The sequence below is a fragment of the Chelon labrosus genome, assembly GCF_963514085.1.
Source record: "Chelon labrosus genome assembly, chromosome: 11".
Taxonomy (NCBI): domain Eukaryota; kingdom Metazoa; phylum Chordata; class Actinopteri; order Mugiliformes; family Mugilidae; genus Chelon; species Chelon labrosus.
The window spans coordinates 11,208,459-11,223,885 of record NC_140344.1 but is presented as its reverse complement, the minus strand read 5'-3'; the positions used below and the strand labels follow the sequence as shown (position 1 = coordinate 11,223,885).

Genomic DNA, 15,427 nt, shown 5'->3' with positions numbered 1-15,427 from the left:
AGTGGAATTATTATATTATTGAACTAAATATTACAGTACCAGTCAAAAGTTCGGGCACACCCTCTCATTTAATGGTTTTTCTTTATTTTATTTTTTACATTGTAGATTCTTACTGAAGACGTCAAAACTATGAATGAACACGTATGGAATTATGTAGTGAACAAAAAAGTGTGAAATAAATATGATTCATATTTTAGAGTCCTCAAAGTAGCCACCCTTTGCTTTGTTGACAGCGCTGCAAACCCAATGAGCTTCATGATGTAGTCACCTGAAATGGTTTTCACTTCACAGGTGTGCCTTGTCAGGGTTACTTTGTGGAATTTCTTGCCTTCTTAATGGGATTGGGACCATCAGTTGTGTTGTGCAGAAGTCAGGTTGGTACACAGCTGACAGCCCTATTTGACAACTGTTAGAATTCATATTATGGCAAGAACCAATCAGCTAAGTAATGAGAAATGCCAGTCCACCATTACTTTAAGAACTGAAGGTCAGTCAGTCCAGAAAATTGCAAAAACTTTGACTGTGTCCCCAAGTGCAGTTGCAAAAACCATCAAGCGCAACAATGAAACTGGCTGACATGAGGATGGCCCCAGGAAAGGAAGACCAAGAGTCACCTCTGCTGCTGAGGATAAAGTTCATCAGAGTCACCAGCCTCAGAAATCACAAGTTAACAGCACCTCAGATTAGAGCCCAGATCAATGCCACACAGAGTTCTAGTAGCAGACACATCTCTACATCAACTGTTCAGAGGAGACTGCACCAATCAGGCCTTTATGGTCAAACAGCTGCTAGAAAACCACCACTAAGGAAAAGCAACAAGCAGAAGAGATTTGTTTGGGTCAAGAAACACAGGGAATGGACATTAGACCAGTGGAAATCTGTGGTTTGGTATGATGAGTCCAAATTTGAGATCTTTGCTTCCAACCACCGTGTCTGTGCGACGCAGAGAAGGTGAACAGATGGTCTCTACATGCATGGTTCCAACCATGAAGCATGGAGGAGGATGTGTGATGGTGTGCTTTGCTGTTGACACTGTTGGGGATCTATTCAAAACTGAAGGCACACTGAACCAGGACACAGGACAATGACCCCAAACACACCTCCGGGCTGTGTAAGGGCTATTTGACCAAGAAGGAGAGTGCACCAGATGACCTGACAAATCGGCTTTAGAAGAAACCAAACTCAAGGAGAAATGATATTTTGCCCTGGTAACCCTAATAGGCTCAATATCTTCTCCAGCAGGAACACGAGCATGTAGTCCGCCATTGTTGTTGATGTTGTTATGAGACGTCTCGCGGGATATAAGAGGTGGAAGGCTAAGCTCGAGGGGTGTGGCGATGGTGGCGATGACATCATCGTATGCGTTTCTCTCTGTTTTTCGCTGTCCACACAGAAACGCAAGAGGTGCGTTTTCGAATTTTTCCACCCTGGGACCCGGTTTCAAAAAAGTGCGTTTTAGGGCAATGCGTTTACAGGATTCGTGTGGACGATCGGCCAAAACGATGCAAAACAAATGCGTTTACACCAAAAAGCGTTTCTGTGTGGACGGCCCCTAAACTTCTTTGTACTTGTCTCCGGGCAAAAGCAGATGATAATGTGGCAAAAAAATCAAGAAAATGTATTTGGGTGTAAAATGTCCACATATCGTAGATATCCCTTTTCATGTTTGCCTGAAGATGAACATGTTTCTCTGTCTTTTCAGTCTCTCTTCTACATAACTAATGATATACTTAACTAATAATATTGTGTTAAACTGGCTCTCTCAATGAGAGGGTTGACCTCCATGGAGGCCATGGAGCACATGTGAAGCTTTTCCGCCACGTAAAGTTTTGTTTTGTTTACGGAAAAGTCTTCTGAGTCAAGCCCAGAGTATGTGATTGTGTTTGTGATGGTTTTTGCGTATTGATACATTTCATTTGAAGTCTCCTCAAATTCCAACTCTGAGCTTTCCTGTAATTCATCTTCAAACCACTGTGGATTCTCCAGCTGGTATGCATGGAAAGCCTCTATGGCATCGTGCAGGGCTCTGCCTGAGGGACACTGATGGTATTTGTCCTCTGAAAGCCCTTCAATCTGCTTCACTCTGCCTGGTTCCTGCTTCTCTGTGTCCAGGATTCTGAAAAAGACCTCCTCAAACTGTTTCATCAGCTTGTATCGTACCGTAATGTTGAAAGGCGAAGGGATGTCCTCTTCAGAACAAACCTCATCGAAGTAAGCCACGATGTACTTTTTGAACGACGCGGACCGGATAAAATGCGGGACCATAAGGCTTAGGGATGGAGTGAGCATGTCGCCTACAGGTGAACGGGCGTCCTCTTTCAGGAAAACCGGCCTGTCACCGCACATGGCTCTCCATTTGGCCTGTACTCCTCGTGAGCACAGGATTAATATCTTATCTGAAGAGTTCTCTATTCGCTCTTTGTGCCAGCTCAGCCACTGGATGCCTCCTAGGACTGCCACTCTGGTGGAATCCAGCAGATCCAGGGCCACTTCAGTACCACATTTGGTTGCCAGGAAGGCACAAAGCTTGAGAACAATGTTTTTGTATAAAGGATGGTCGAGGGAGTAGATGATGAGGACACGTTTCCTCTCTTGGACTTTGAAAACTTCTGGTTGTTCTTTGGCAGCAGGTGAAGATGCGTTCAGTGGATCTGGGAAATAAATCTATAATTATTAATCAAGTCAAGCTGTGTGTTATAGTCAATACAGTAAATTCTACTAACCTTCGTGACATGTTCTCCACATGAAATACACAAGACAACCACCGATGACAAGTATCCCCATAATGACCATTATAACCCAAGTCCGGTGTGGATAATCTAAAAAATAGAACACACACAATTTACAAAGTTTACAGTTAATAAAACACTTTCACACTCTTTAGTTCTAGGAACCACAGGCCAAATATACTGACATCTGCTAATTCATGATTTGCACCATGTGATTATTAAGAGGTCGTACTTACAAAGGCAGTATTTGATTGTTTTCCTGAAGCTCCCACAGTCATTTTTGCATCGTATGAAAAATGGCTGGATCTTTTGAAACAAGCGGAGAAAGATGAGATCTTGACCTTTTATCACAACTAGACAAAGACTACTTTAGCATTTAATAAAAATCGAACTCACAATTACAAACATTTCACACTGTGGGAGCTGCCATAAATAAAACTCCAACGTCACATTCAGCGACGTTCTGTTTTCCTGTTTGTTTCATGAAAGAAAAACAGCCACAACTGTTACTGCCGTCATCACTGACACTATGAAAAGGTGCTGTGACGGGTATAATTACCTTTGAGGCATTCTTTGAGTAAAGGACACCATTGTTCATGATGGAAACTTGGTATCTCTCTGAATACTGTGACGCCTCAAAACCCACAACAATGGACACCTTAGATTTGTCATCAGTCAACACAACAGCAGACATGTTGGGATCCCACAGGCTTCCTGAAATGATCAAAACATCAATAACACAATGTCCCAGTTCTGGATTTTGCTATATTAATCCTCAAGAGAAGCAAAGAATGTAAAAGTTACCATTTTCCAGGCACATTTGAGCCTTTTGAATTCTTCTGTCAAAACATCCTGACCGTGACAGTAGAGATAAAAGAAAATAAGTTGATAAGAACATTTTAAGACTCAAGTCTAAACACGCTTTGACAGATTTGGAGCTAACTCACCAGGGATTGTAATTTGCTTTCTGATCCTGTAATCTCCAATGCTAGGTTCCGGCAAATTAACAACTGACACCATGTAAGTATGCCTGGGCTCCACCACAACTTCATCCAAGGAAAATGTCCACTAGTAAAGACAAACAAAATCATAGCTGACTAAACAGTTTATGTATGTTGTATGAACTAAAACAGAAGATGTAAACAAGTTGCACTTCTGTCTTACCCTATTATTGTTTGGATTTTGCATTTTTGGAAAGCTGCAAGAATACTGAAACTGCACACAGAGACTTTGATTCGCACTTTCATCCACAATACGTATCTCTGATGCATTAAGGGTAAAGATGGATGCTGTGGACACACAGAAAAATGTGTATTTTAGAAGACTGGCATCTCTAACGCTTTACATATAATTTACAAATTTCTATTCAGCCTTGGCGGTGCTTTTTTGGGTCACAAAACTACAGATGTTATCAGTAGGGGGAGTTGTGGAGTAGTGGTTAGAGGTGCAGCTTGGGACGGGGGGGGGGGGGGGGGGGGGGGGGGTGTCCCAGATTTGACTCCCATGGCTGAGGTGCCCTGAGCAAGCATCTAACCCCCAAATTGCTCCCCGGGCGCGGACCTGAGAAGCTGCAGCCCACTGCTCCGACTGTTCATTCACACTACTGTGTGAACGACTGGGTGGGTCAAAATGCAGAGAGATAATTTCCCCTTGTGGGATCAATACAGTATCAATTATTTTACTATTATTATTTTTATTATTACTCACCATCGGCTTTTATTTCCCATGCCACATTCACAACGGGAAGGAGACCATGTTTGTCCACACCGACACTCTCAGGACCCCAGTCTGGGCCGGTAGGAGCATGTTTATTGTTTGCAACCAAGCGTTGGTCTGAGCAGTTATCTGACATTTAGGAAATATTTTCCATATTATTACGTTTCCAACACATTTCATAAATAATACGAATGATGAGTAATAATGTGCAGCGAAGGAAACTACTCCTGAGGTACTTTTCTTGAGTGTCTTGATTGTACTTTTAACTCCGCTACATTTATCTGATTTAATAGCTGTTTCGAATTAAAAAAAAATATGTAATCAATAAATACATTATGATGTGTTACTATAGGTTAATACTTTATTAAGTCCCAGGGAAAATTCTAAACTTAGCCAGCAATTAAAAGTCTCCACTTTTACCAGCTGCAACATTGTAGTGACAGTACATCACATTACAGTCACTCTTAGCATATTGGGTAAACCCCTCTTTATATTCTCCATACAGTAAATAAATGAACTTTATCCAAATGATTTTTGACAAATGAGATACTTACTAATTTCACAGTGGCTAAGACCCTGGAAAACAACAACAACAACATACATGAAGTTCAGTCTGTAAATTCCCATCCATTAACTTGGTGCCTGTATATAGATATTTGAAATGATTAAATCCTCACCGGTTGCACGCAGTGCTTACGGTTGCCAAGAATCCTTAGGGAAGATGCTGTGTGTCCAGCGATCAAACAAAGACAGAAAATAGAAAAGGTAATCATTCTGTTATAGTTCATGTAACTTCTCAAAAAAAACAAGAGTAAAATGAACAGTAATGAGAACAATAAGGAGAGTTGGTTCAACAGTTCAAAGCGCAGAGAAAGATCAGTGTAATACGTTTTCAGCAAATTTGTTTCATTTTTATCAGGCGCTGACATCTGAATACACAGGAAGGAGGCGTTTATCAAATGTGGTTTGAAGCTTCAGTCGTCACGGAAGACTTTTTATGGCCTAAAAAACATCACGGTGTATACTGCTGGTTTTCTACATGACAATGAAGACACAGAAGTTGTCCTTATTGCAGTGTGTAGACATTATACTGTTTCACCCTACACTGTACGCCGATGACATGAACAACTTTTCAAGCATTCATCACTAGGGGGCAGCAGTGGTCAAATTTACAATTGAGGAAATGTCTTCTTTAAATGGTAGAAACAGCAGTTTGGTGGCTGGAAATGGGTTTACAATTAATTACTACCCAGACAGTTTATCCTGTTATAAAAATAATTCAGCATTACAATGAAAACAAAGCACGCACGTAATAGGAGGAGGTGTTTGGATTTGTTAGAGAGAAAGGTGTTCAGTATAATGTTGGCAGATTGTAGGGACAGAGACTTGAAAAAGGATGACGGGATCCCAAAATCAGTACTTTAATACTTCTGTAGGTCAAACAGGACACCTCTTAAACCACGCTTTCACATCCTGTGTGACCCACGGTCAATATTACAAATATACACTTAACAGAACAGAATCAATCTGAATTCAGTGGATCGCAATGTAAAGCCAAAAGGCCGCCAGGGACTTTAACAACCAAACCTACAGCTACCCACCCATGTGTATGTTAATAATTCCTGTTGCATTGTCTCAGAGGTATTGTGTCTCTTATTGGACACTGAGCACGACTGTATCGGTTTACATAACACTAAAACCAAGAGACAGACAGATTGCCATATGCCAGTGAAATCTGACAGGAATAGACTGCAGAGGTTGTGTCTGTCTCTCCTCTGCGTGGGAGTGGTGTCATGGCAATTATGATTCAGAATCCAGATTGGCTTCTCGATCCAAATTTAAAAATACACTTTTATTCAGTGCTGAGGCTCTCGGTTGTGATGTGGCAAAGGCTGTCTTTAGGATCGTGTGTGTGACTCCATTTAAATATAAAGTTCATAAATGCTTGACATGTGTCTGACAGCTAATAAACCATTCAGAACACACCGTAAACACTTTCATGTGTGTAGCGATATGTACCATCATATTATTATATCAAGCATTTGTTAATTAATAATTTTAGAGGCAGTCTTTGGTTTGTCCTCTCTAGCCTTACGAAGAAACATAGAGGACTCCATGGACCTGCTCCCTATACTGACGTTAAGTGCTCATTCTAACCTATAGAAAACATCGACTTGTAGTTAAAGGTGGTTACAATACAAATTACAGTAGGTTTTTTACGATATTTTCAAAACAGGGTTGCATTAAACTCCATAGTAACACCGTTAACCTTGAAACAGTCAGTCTCCTCATCAAACAGAGGGCAGTTGAATGAATATCTCCACTTCTGGATGAACTTCCATTAAAAAGTTCAAATCATTTCCATGAATACTACTGACTTTGTTGATCCTCTGAACTTTAATCTGTTCATGCTGATGTCCGCCTGCTAGTGACAGCATTTACACAAAACCATAACACGCCATGCGCATTATAATCTCCAGTTTTAAAGAGACTAAAACTACATTTTCAACATGAACTTGAGCCCATCAACGTGGTTTACCGAGCTAAAAGTCACCTTTAAAACAATAGGCCTTTGATGCTATCTTCTGCCAGTGCCCACACAATGGCAGAAATGTAAAAAGCAGACATGCTCTGAGCGCCTGTCATCTGCAGAGAGAACAGATCAGCTGTCAGATAGGAGCGGGACATGTGAGGTGTGCTCTTGCGCAATGCCATCACATGAAAAAAATGGGTCACCGGTTGAGGGCAATCAAAAAGGAATTGAGCATTATGATGTAGCAATTGTCAGGTGGACAGTGGGACTATTTTAGTGAGCCATTCACATGATACTTTGAATACATATATCTTTCAATATTAACCATAAAGTGCTTTTCCTGTTCCTGACCCACCACTGCCCCATCTAATCTCCTCTCATCTTCGAGGTAAGTTTCATACTATCATCAACGTGCTATTTATGACAGGAAAATAAAAGCTGTCAGACATATCAAATGACAAAGGGATTATTTAACATGACATCGCAAGATTAAGACATTTAGCGGATCCCTTTCTCCTGCTGTGAAAACAGCTCAGGAATCTAAGTACCTGTCTTTACAGTGGTCAAGTCGAGTGCGTCTTTGACACAAACATTGCAGCCAGTATTTATGCGAGGGAATCCTAACGATGTGGTTACTTTTGTCGCGGCCTTAAAGCAACTTTCTGAACATGGCAGCAAAACGTCCTCGACACTTCAGGCGTCTTGATTATCTCTTGTTACTCTAAGTGAGAAAATGCAATCTGAGGTTTTAACTGCCTGCTGTGCTGGCAGTGGTAACAACACGCCTGACCCATCTGTGCATCTTTGTGATCAAAAAAGCTGATGTGATAAATAATGACTGACTGCTCGTGTGGATTGGCAGTCTGCTGGGACTGCTTTGCTTATTTGCCTTGACTTTTGCCCTCTGTCAGTGTGGCTTAATTTAAATCGTGGTAAGAAGAACCAACGTGTTTTATTCTCTTCTGACACCTGTATCTGTTTTGATAATATGGAGCACCCTAAATGACGAAGCAGTGTAGTCTTAGTGCATCAAAGAAAAAGATATAAAGACACAAACAGGGAGACATGGAAGACAGATATAATAAAGCAAATCTACTCATCATGAAGTCCTGTTCACTTTCATTTCAGCCAGTTAACTTTATGTGTGGATGACAGATAAATTCAATTACCAACTTTAGGAAAGAAAATGAGCAACAATATGGGTCCTAAAGGATCTGGATTTAGATTTGTGTGTTTTTTTTATTACACTCAGAGTCTCCAAAGGTTTTTGTTCCTTTCTTGGCTGCCAAACCTTTGTGTGCCTTGGCTCTCTCATGCATTATCAAGGCCACAGCAGCTGATGGGACACAGCAAAGCATGGGGGCAATGTGGCCAAATATAGCAGTGCACCAGGCTCCATGTCAGTCCCTTTTAACAACAGACAAATTACCTGGAAGAAAACTGAAATGTGTCTGAAAGTCCCCAAGGACAATCACACTAAATAAATCTATTTACAAGGAACTGACTGGATTCATCAATCATATCACCTGCAGAGAATGACGGGCTATTTTCTCAGTAAATCTATTAATAGAAGTGCCTGTTGCAACTTCCCAAAGCCCAAGATTTAAACCGTCCAAATCCCACAACATTAAGTTTACACTCAGATATGAAAAAAAAAGTATCAAATCCTCACATTTTACACAGCAAATTTCATTTGAATACTAATTTATAGTAAGCTTGATATTCTGTGCGATGCAGGATGTGTTCATGTGACAAACTTGAATAAAAAAAAATGTCCTCTATTTCAAAGGTACAACAAGCTGCAGTCATGTCTGAGGGGTGAGTACTTAGCCTCTTAAAGCATTTCAAATATTTAAAAACATCAAACAGCCAAAAAGGAGGAACCACTGAATCCAGATAATTTTGTTTGTGTACATTTGACTGCGTCCATCCTTTTTATGTGTATGATCACCAACTTGTTTTGGAAGCCTTTTCCACTCTGTCACATTGAACATTGTAATTAATAAAAGATATTGTTTTCTTGGTCTGCTTTTCATGTTATATGACGGTGAAGACCCGTGAGTCAAAGCATTCTCCATTACATATTCTCATATTTACATTTCATGACTTATTTATTATCTACATTGACGCATTTTATGTAAAAATGTGCTTTGTTTTTTTGTTTTTTTTTGTCACAGAGAAAACCAAAATATTCAGCTACACGCCGACTGCATCTGAAGGTAGGTCTAAAGCTCATATATGATCCGTATGTAGTGCAAAACAATCCTGTGGTTCAGTATTTATTGTTGCTTCATTAAGGCCTTACTACTTTTCAGTCCAAACTACTGAAGAAAGCAGCTTCTATGCTGGTGGCTGAGACTGAAGCAAAAAAACATGAGAAGGAAAGAGTTGTGAGCGAATGCTTTCCCCCACTGAAGTTATCGGGTCTGTCAGTCCAGGAGCTCCAGGTACCACCAAACCAAACCACGCTGATTCATTAACTATCATTTGAAATAATTTTTGACCACGTCCTTTCTTGACGTTACAGGACCTTTGCAAAGAATTACATCGCAAGATTGATGTTGTCGACGAAGTGCGTTATGATATGGAGGTCAAAGTGGCCAAAAATCAGAAAGAGGTACATAAAGAAAAAAAATGAAACCTGATACATTTACTGACCTATCAGGATCTTGCGATGTGATGAACATGTGATGCTTGTGGCACAGATCGAGACTTTGAATCTGAAGATCACTGAGCTGAAGGGTGTGAAGAGGCCTCATTTGAAGAGGGTGAAGAAGACAGCAGATGACATGCTGGGGGCATACACCGAGACCACCAAACTCATGAAGGCTGATTTCAAGGCCAACCTCAAGACAGTGAAGAAAGATGAGGAAAAGGTAAAATTGTCAAATGTCCACAAATATGAATATATATTACTAGTAGCTAGAGTTAAACAGTACAATGTGCTTCATCTTTTTATTACAGAGGGAAGAAGTGACAGACTGGCGTAAGAACGTGGAGGCTATGTCTGGCATGGAGGGCAGGAAGAAGCTGTTTAATGCTGGACAATAAGCAGATGTTCATGTTAAACAAGGTTTAAGGCTGTTGTTAGGTGTTTTTTTTTAATTGAATCCCTTTGTTTAACATGTCACAAAATTATTGTCAAAATTCAAGAAGGTTTCCATTTCAGGTGGGAATTAAACTCAGATGAAACTCTTTAAAGATACTTTTGATCATGACATAACCTAAACTTGTATGTAAAAAATACAACTGCACTGTATAAAATACCGTACTCTTTACTTGTTGAACTTGGCCTAAAGAAAGTGCTGATTAGCTTTGTGCATTTGCAGTATCTGTATTACACAGATGATGGCACTGTCCTACTGTCTGTAATACATATGATGCTGATTAAACAACTATGACCATATTTTTGAACTGTTTCATTTTAAAACATGTTTCCATATTTAATATATAACTTTAATGTTATTTCAATAACCCTATAGAAAGAAAATCAGTAATAATAACTCACATTGTTTAGTATTCTGTTAAAGCTGGTGCTTGGGGACAACATGTAGTATAGTGATATACAATACACTGGCTGTCAGGACAGAGGAGGCTATTTTAGTTGGCCACTCACAGAAGGCAAAAAGGAGCCATAAATGTGACTTGAGTTTTCTTCTTGTCATTTAAAGACAGGGACTGATCACATCAGCTGGGTTTTCTGCAGAGATAAAAGGTATGTGTTGGTTTAAGGATCTTTCATGGACAGTCTTCACTGACTGCATTGATGTGAAAAAATAAATAAGTGCCTTATTAGGTTCTGACACATGCACAGCCAAAGGAAAAGAGAAAACATTATTTAAGGTGGATAAATAATTATAAAAAATAATTATTATTTTATATTTCAGAGAAGCTAGAATCTAGATCAAATACTACAACTATTTATTGATTAGAGTTAATATTCATGTTTAAACTAATTCAAATTAAAGTGCCCTTCAGCCTGTCACTATCCTGACTAGTAACTACTGCACATACATTCTCAATTATTTGAACGAATGCTGTGTTTTATCATATAGCTTTATCTTATGTTGCAATAACTATAACAATGATGATTTGGGATTTGATTTGGCCGTCTTAAAAATGGATTGACTCCAATTAGGATCAAAAAAGGAACATGATCCAAAGTATCTGCAGCACTCAAGCAGACAGTGCTGCTAATTTAAAAGGCTTATTGTCGGTATGTTACCGTTCCAAGGTCTGCATGACTCTAACTTGGCTCTGTCAACAAGAAGTGAATAAACACTATGGGCTGTAGAAGATAAGTATGCTTGAAGTGAAGAGTGTTTATACTACATCTTGAAATAATTGTACTGCTTCTACCAGTTCTAAATAATGCACTTTTCTTATTTAAGAGTAAAGAATTACATTTTTTTTACAGACCAAAAACAACTATGTCGGAGGCGTAAGTAAATATTTTTTTTTAATTCTTCACATATTTAATATGTCAACACTAATTTTATTTTTATTTATTCTCCTTTTCCATGTCAAATTAACCACCACAGACCGGTAAGCTACTCATATATTTAATTTACAATAGCTCACCTAAAAAGCACTTTTTTAAAAATGTTTGTACTCCAACTCATTTTTGTATACTATTTATTTGCAGAAAAAATCAAAGATATCTGCGTCTCGCAGACTGGCTCTTAAGGTACTGTCTTCTTTGGCTTTATGACAACTGATAAAACTGCAATTGCAATAAGAGTAAGAAATTTCATCATTTCTTTTTATATCATTTAGACCAAGCTGCTGAAAATAGCAGCTGGGATGCTGGAGAAAGAGAAAGAGGAAAAGAGGCTAGAGAGAGAAACTACTCTGAAGGAGAGAGTCCCTCCACTTCAGCTGTCTGGTTTGTCCCTGCAGGACCTCCAGGTATGTGCAGGTCACTGCATGAAATGTTCCACATGTATGCACCTCTTTTATGTACGCATATACAGTAGATGCCCTGCATACACTGTATTGATGCACAGCAGGTGCATTTGAGGATAAGTGCCTCGACCACAAGGTTCTCATACCCTTTCTCAGTAAAGCTGGTATCATTCTCCTTGTTTCTACAGGCTCTGTGCAAAGAGCTGCACCATAAGATTGATGTGGTAGATGAAGAGCGCTATGACATTGAAGCAAAAGTGATCAAAAATGACAAGGAGGTGCGTAGTCGTTCATATTCTTTGATTTGCATGTGGATTTCCTTTTGTGTTAGTTATATGAATGTGCTGATTAAAACACAAGCTGTTCTTACTGGTGGTTTTCATTATTTGTAACAACAGCAGTTTTTAAGAGATTGAATTGGATAATTTTAAACTGGTGGCCAGTCTAAACCTAATCATACATTTTTTTATTTTGTCCTGCAGATTGAAAATCTGTCCTCAAAGATCTTTGAGCTGAAGGGGAAGATGAAGCGACCTGCTCTTAAAAGGGTGAAGATTTCGGCCGACGCCATGCTTGGAGCTCTGCTTGGTGCTAAGGTCAAAGAGTCCGTGGACTTCAAGGCCAACCTGAAGACTGTGAAGAAAGAGGAGGAGAAGGTAAGTGTTCAATCAGATAGTTAGACAGATGCTACAGTACTGTATGTAGGTGAAATGTTGGGGTTATTCTGAAATTAATGAGTATTTTTCTACCCTATGAACAGAAAGAGGAAGTGACTGACTGGCGTAAGAATGTGGAGGCCATGTCTGGTATGGAGGGCAGGAAGAAGCTGTTTAATGCCGGGCAGTAGATTCATATTTCCGGACACTTTAAGTATGAATGCTGTTTTAGAGGGGAGGAGAGTAAAGAGGAAAAAAGGTAATGCCACTGCACACAATTAGCAAGCACAATGTGTGTATGTCTGAGCGTGTGAGAGTGTGGGTATGGACTTACAAATACAATATGCAAACATATTCAAAGCTCGAAGGAATGTAATTGTATATTTTGCATATATAAAAGTTGCACTGTGTTTTATGTCGTTGGCACAATGTCTGAAAAACACCATGTTAATAAAAACTTCTGACTGACACTCTCACTGCTTTTTTTCCTTTTACATATTTTACCTTATGAGCCGAGTCACTTCTTGACATTAGCCCGGGAGCACAAAAATAAACCGGATGGTAGAAAAGGTTCCAGCACATGTCAGCAACAACAGCTGAGAACGAATTTTTCAAATCATCTTTTCAAATCAAAGCACACGTAACATGACGCCCAGCTTGGAAACTGGGCTCCAAAAACTTTTCCTTTAAGGCAACAAGGGAGCAGTCAGAGTGTCAGTCAACATGATCACTGCTGCTAAGGTCAGATATTAGCTCAAATTCATTTAAACCATTTTGATATTTTGTGCAGCTTTGGTACTACAAGAATAATGTGATTATCTTGTGAGACAACTAAGCTATAGCTACAGCATACATAAGGAAAATCTTGTGATTATGGCAAATATGTTAATGCAGGGAAAGATTGTAGAAACAGTTAATAGGGTGTTAAATAGTTGTCTGTGACATGTGCAAACTCGGACTGCTGCTTAAGTATAACTTTGACGTGTCCTATCTATCAGCCAAAATTCTAGACCCATAGTTTCCACCTTGCTGCGTCTAGGACACATAATGTCCTGCAATGGAAGTGAATGTGGGAACGTGGACCCTCTCTAAGGAAGGTCATCATGGGAGACACCATGGGCAGTAAGCCTCATTTTATACTAGAGTAAAAGTCTGGATATCTCTGCATCTTATGACTTCCCCAACTTTAGAGTAGGACAAAATATGTGATACTCCTAGTACTACGAATACTAAAAATAGTATTTTACCTGTGAAGCTTTTTTCTTCACTATTCTATTCTTGTTCATTGTTTTCTACCTACCTATCCTTATTTGAGTTCATGGGTCTTTTGAGTGAGCATTTGACTACCAGTCACAGTCTGAAGTCTGGTTGTCCTGATGCACACCTGTCCTTGTTCCTCCACTCTCCTAAATAAAACCAGACTAACCTTTGGTTTTGTTCTTATCTCCAAGGTGGCCCTGTAATGTGTTATCTGCCAACAATAATCTGTCATCACACACATGTAGAGGAATAGCGAAGTATATATAGTTAAGAGGATGTGCAATGAATTATACTACTTTTTATTTGCAATGGGGTGACTTACAGTCATGGAAACTACAAACACAAGTATGGGAATAAGAACTAAAAATCTCCAGCAGTTGGTGACTTTATTAGATGTCGACAGATATAAGTATATATATAGATGAGACATCTTGCACATGGTTTGTGCTGTTTGTTGGTCTCCTTAGCATCTTGAGCCAAACGTTGGCGAGCAGGCCGTGGTCAAATGTGAACCGTGACAATGACCCAGCAGGAGTTCAGCCACCTCTTTAATGTCTCACTGTTACTTCCACTAACAGGTGTTACAGAAACCTTGTAAGACACCCAAATCACCAAACCTATAAATGAAGTTTTATTACCTCTTCTCCGCTCTGAATATTGTGGCGATGCTATGTGCAATTGTAAATGTCACCACTGGTGAAGAGTGGACAGAAGCGGTGGCACAGACTATTTTAGTGAGGCATTCACATTTAGCACGGACACCATAAATCTGATTGATTTTTCTCTATCGTCTTTCAGAAAGCCGACGGTGCCTCTCATCACACACACACAGGATTGAGGTGCGTCTCAAGGAACACAAGGTACAGATTTGCTGATATTCTGATAAATATTTGGTTTGCATTTGATTACTCTGATGCTTAATTCTGTTAATAGTATGTTTAGTAAAACAACTCTTAACAGTTAACTACTAATATCTCAGATTCAGAGTAGTGCCTTGTCTTTCCTTTGTTTGCTGTACTGGGATATTGTCATTGTTTAACATTAGCAGCAAGTTGAAGATTGCCATCTCACATGCCTGCAGATTATCTGGTCATTCACCTTTTTTCGTCACCTATCCAGAAACTCTCGTCAGTTATTTTGACACATGCACTTCCTCAGCTCTTTGAAACACGTGACACATGCAAAATGTTTTGAAAGTAATTTGTGTTCATAGTATTTAAGAAGAATTTACCATGTATGAATGTGTGCATTTAGTTGAATTTTGTCTTAATATGCATTTGAACTTGTAATTTATTTTTAATCTTCCACACCATTGAGAGAAAAGAAAATAAGTCCATATCTATATCTATATATCTATATTATTATTAGATTATATATAGATTAGAACGGATGACAGAAATAACCTAAGCAAAGTACAACATAATGTAATGAAAGCAAAATGTTAATTATGACAGAACCACTAACTTTTAACCTTTAGACATTTAGTCAAGCGAAAAATAAACCTTTGTGCAACCAGCTTTAATGGACAACTGAATGTTTGGAGTGGGTAAAATACTTTGGCCCGTGAAGTAGAAAGACTATCAGTCGTCAGCATGCAGCTCAAGTGAACAGGTGTTAAAGGAGCAGAG

General features: G+C 39.3%; 3 protein-coding genes across 3 annotated transcripts; 2 read left to right on the top strand and 1 right to left on the bottom strand.

Annotated features, from left to right (window-relative positions):
* Positions 1–31: 31 nt before the first annotated feature.
* Positions 32–9,730, bottom strand: LOC311495370 (interleukin-17 receptor A). The gene is made up of 12 exons (XM_084554792.1): positions 9,637–9,730; positions 5,123–5,169; positions 5,000–5,021; positions 4,437–4,574; positions 3,894–4,018; positions 3,677–3,797; positions 3,534–3,581; positions 3,289–3,443; positions 3,126–3,200; positions 2,966–3,035; positions 2,724–2,819; positions 32–2,651 (listed from the first exon to the last, which is right to left on the bottom strand). Exons 5-12 carry the CDS (start codon positions 3,915–3,917, stop codon positions 1,735–1,737), a joined length of 1,506 nt encoding a protein of 501 aa, XP_084410918.1. The 5' UTR covers positions 3,918–4,018; positions 4,437–4,574; positions 5,000–5,021; positions 5,123–5,169; positions 9,637–9,730; the 3' UTR covers positions 32–1,734.
* On the top strand, positions 9,294–10,337 carry LOC311495372 (troponin I, slow skeletal muscle-like). Its single transcript, XM_084554794.1, has 4 exons — positions 9,294–9,425; positions 9,506–9,595; positions 9,684–9,854; positions 9,943–10,337. The coding sequence occupies exons 1-4, from the start codon at positions 9,321–9,323 to the stop codon at positions 10,027–10,029; spliced, it is 453 nt and encodes a 150-aa protein (XP_084410920.1). The 5' UTR covers positions 9,294–9,320; the 3' UTR covers positions 10,030–10,337.
* A 1,429-nt stretch (positions 10,338–11,766) lies between these two features.
* tnni4b.2 (troponin I4b, tandem duplicate 2) lies at positions 11,767–12,975 on the top strand. The gene is made up of 4 exons (XM_084554795.1): positions 11,767–11,886; positions 12,072–12,161; positions 12,366–12,539; positions 12,644–12,975. The coding sequence occupies exons 1-4, from the start codon at positions 11,782–11,784 to the stop codon at positions 12,728–12,730; spliced, it is 456 nt and encodes a 151-aa protein (XP_084410921.1). The 5' UTR covers positions 11,767–11,781; the 3' UTR covers positions 12,731–12,975.
* Positions 12,976–15,427: the final 2,452 nt, after the last annotated feature.

Bases quoted from the DNA above. Each gene is read 5' to 3' on its own strand.
- LOC311495370 (XM_084554792.1), bottom strand. From the start codon at position 3,917: ATGCAAAATCCAAACAATAATAGG. The intron at 2,820-2,965 runs GTAAGTACGACC...TCTATTTTTTAG, and splicing joins AACAATCAAATACTGCCTTT to ATTATCCACACCGGACTTGG. The intron at 2,652-2,723 runs GTTAGTAGAATT...TTTATTTCCCAG, and splicing joins GTGGAGAACATGTCACGAAG to ATCCACTGAACGCATCTTCA.
- LOC311495372 (XM_084554794.1), top strand. From the start codon at position 9,321: ATGCTGGTGGCTGAGACTGAAGCAAAAAAACATGAGAAGGAAAGAGTT. The intron at 9,426-9,505 runs GTACCACCAAAC...TTGACGTTACAG, and splicing joins TGTCAGTCCAGGAGCTCCAG to GACCTTTGCAAAGAATTACA. The intron at 9,596-9,683 runs GTACATAAAGAA...CTTGTGGCACAG, and splicing joins TGGCCAAAAATCAGAAAGAG to ATCGAGACTTTGAATCTGAA.
- tnni4b.2 (XM_084554795.1), top strand. From the start codon at position 11,782: ATGCTGGAGAAAGAGAAAGAGGAAAAGAGGCTAGAGAGAGAAACTACT. The intron at 11,887-12,071 runs GTATGTGCAGGT...TTGTTTCTACAG, and splicing joins TGTCCCTGCAGGACCTCCAG to GCTCTGTGCAAAGAGCTGCA. The intron at 12,540-12,643 runs GTAAGTGTTCAA...CCCTATGAACAG, and splicing joins TGAAGAAAGAGGAGGAGAAG to AAAGAGGAAGTGACTGACTG.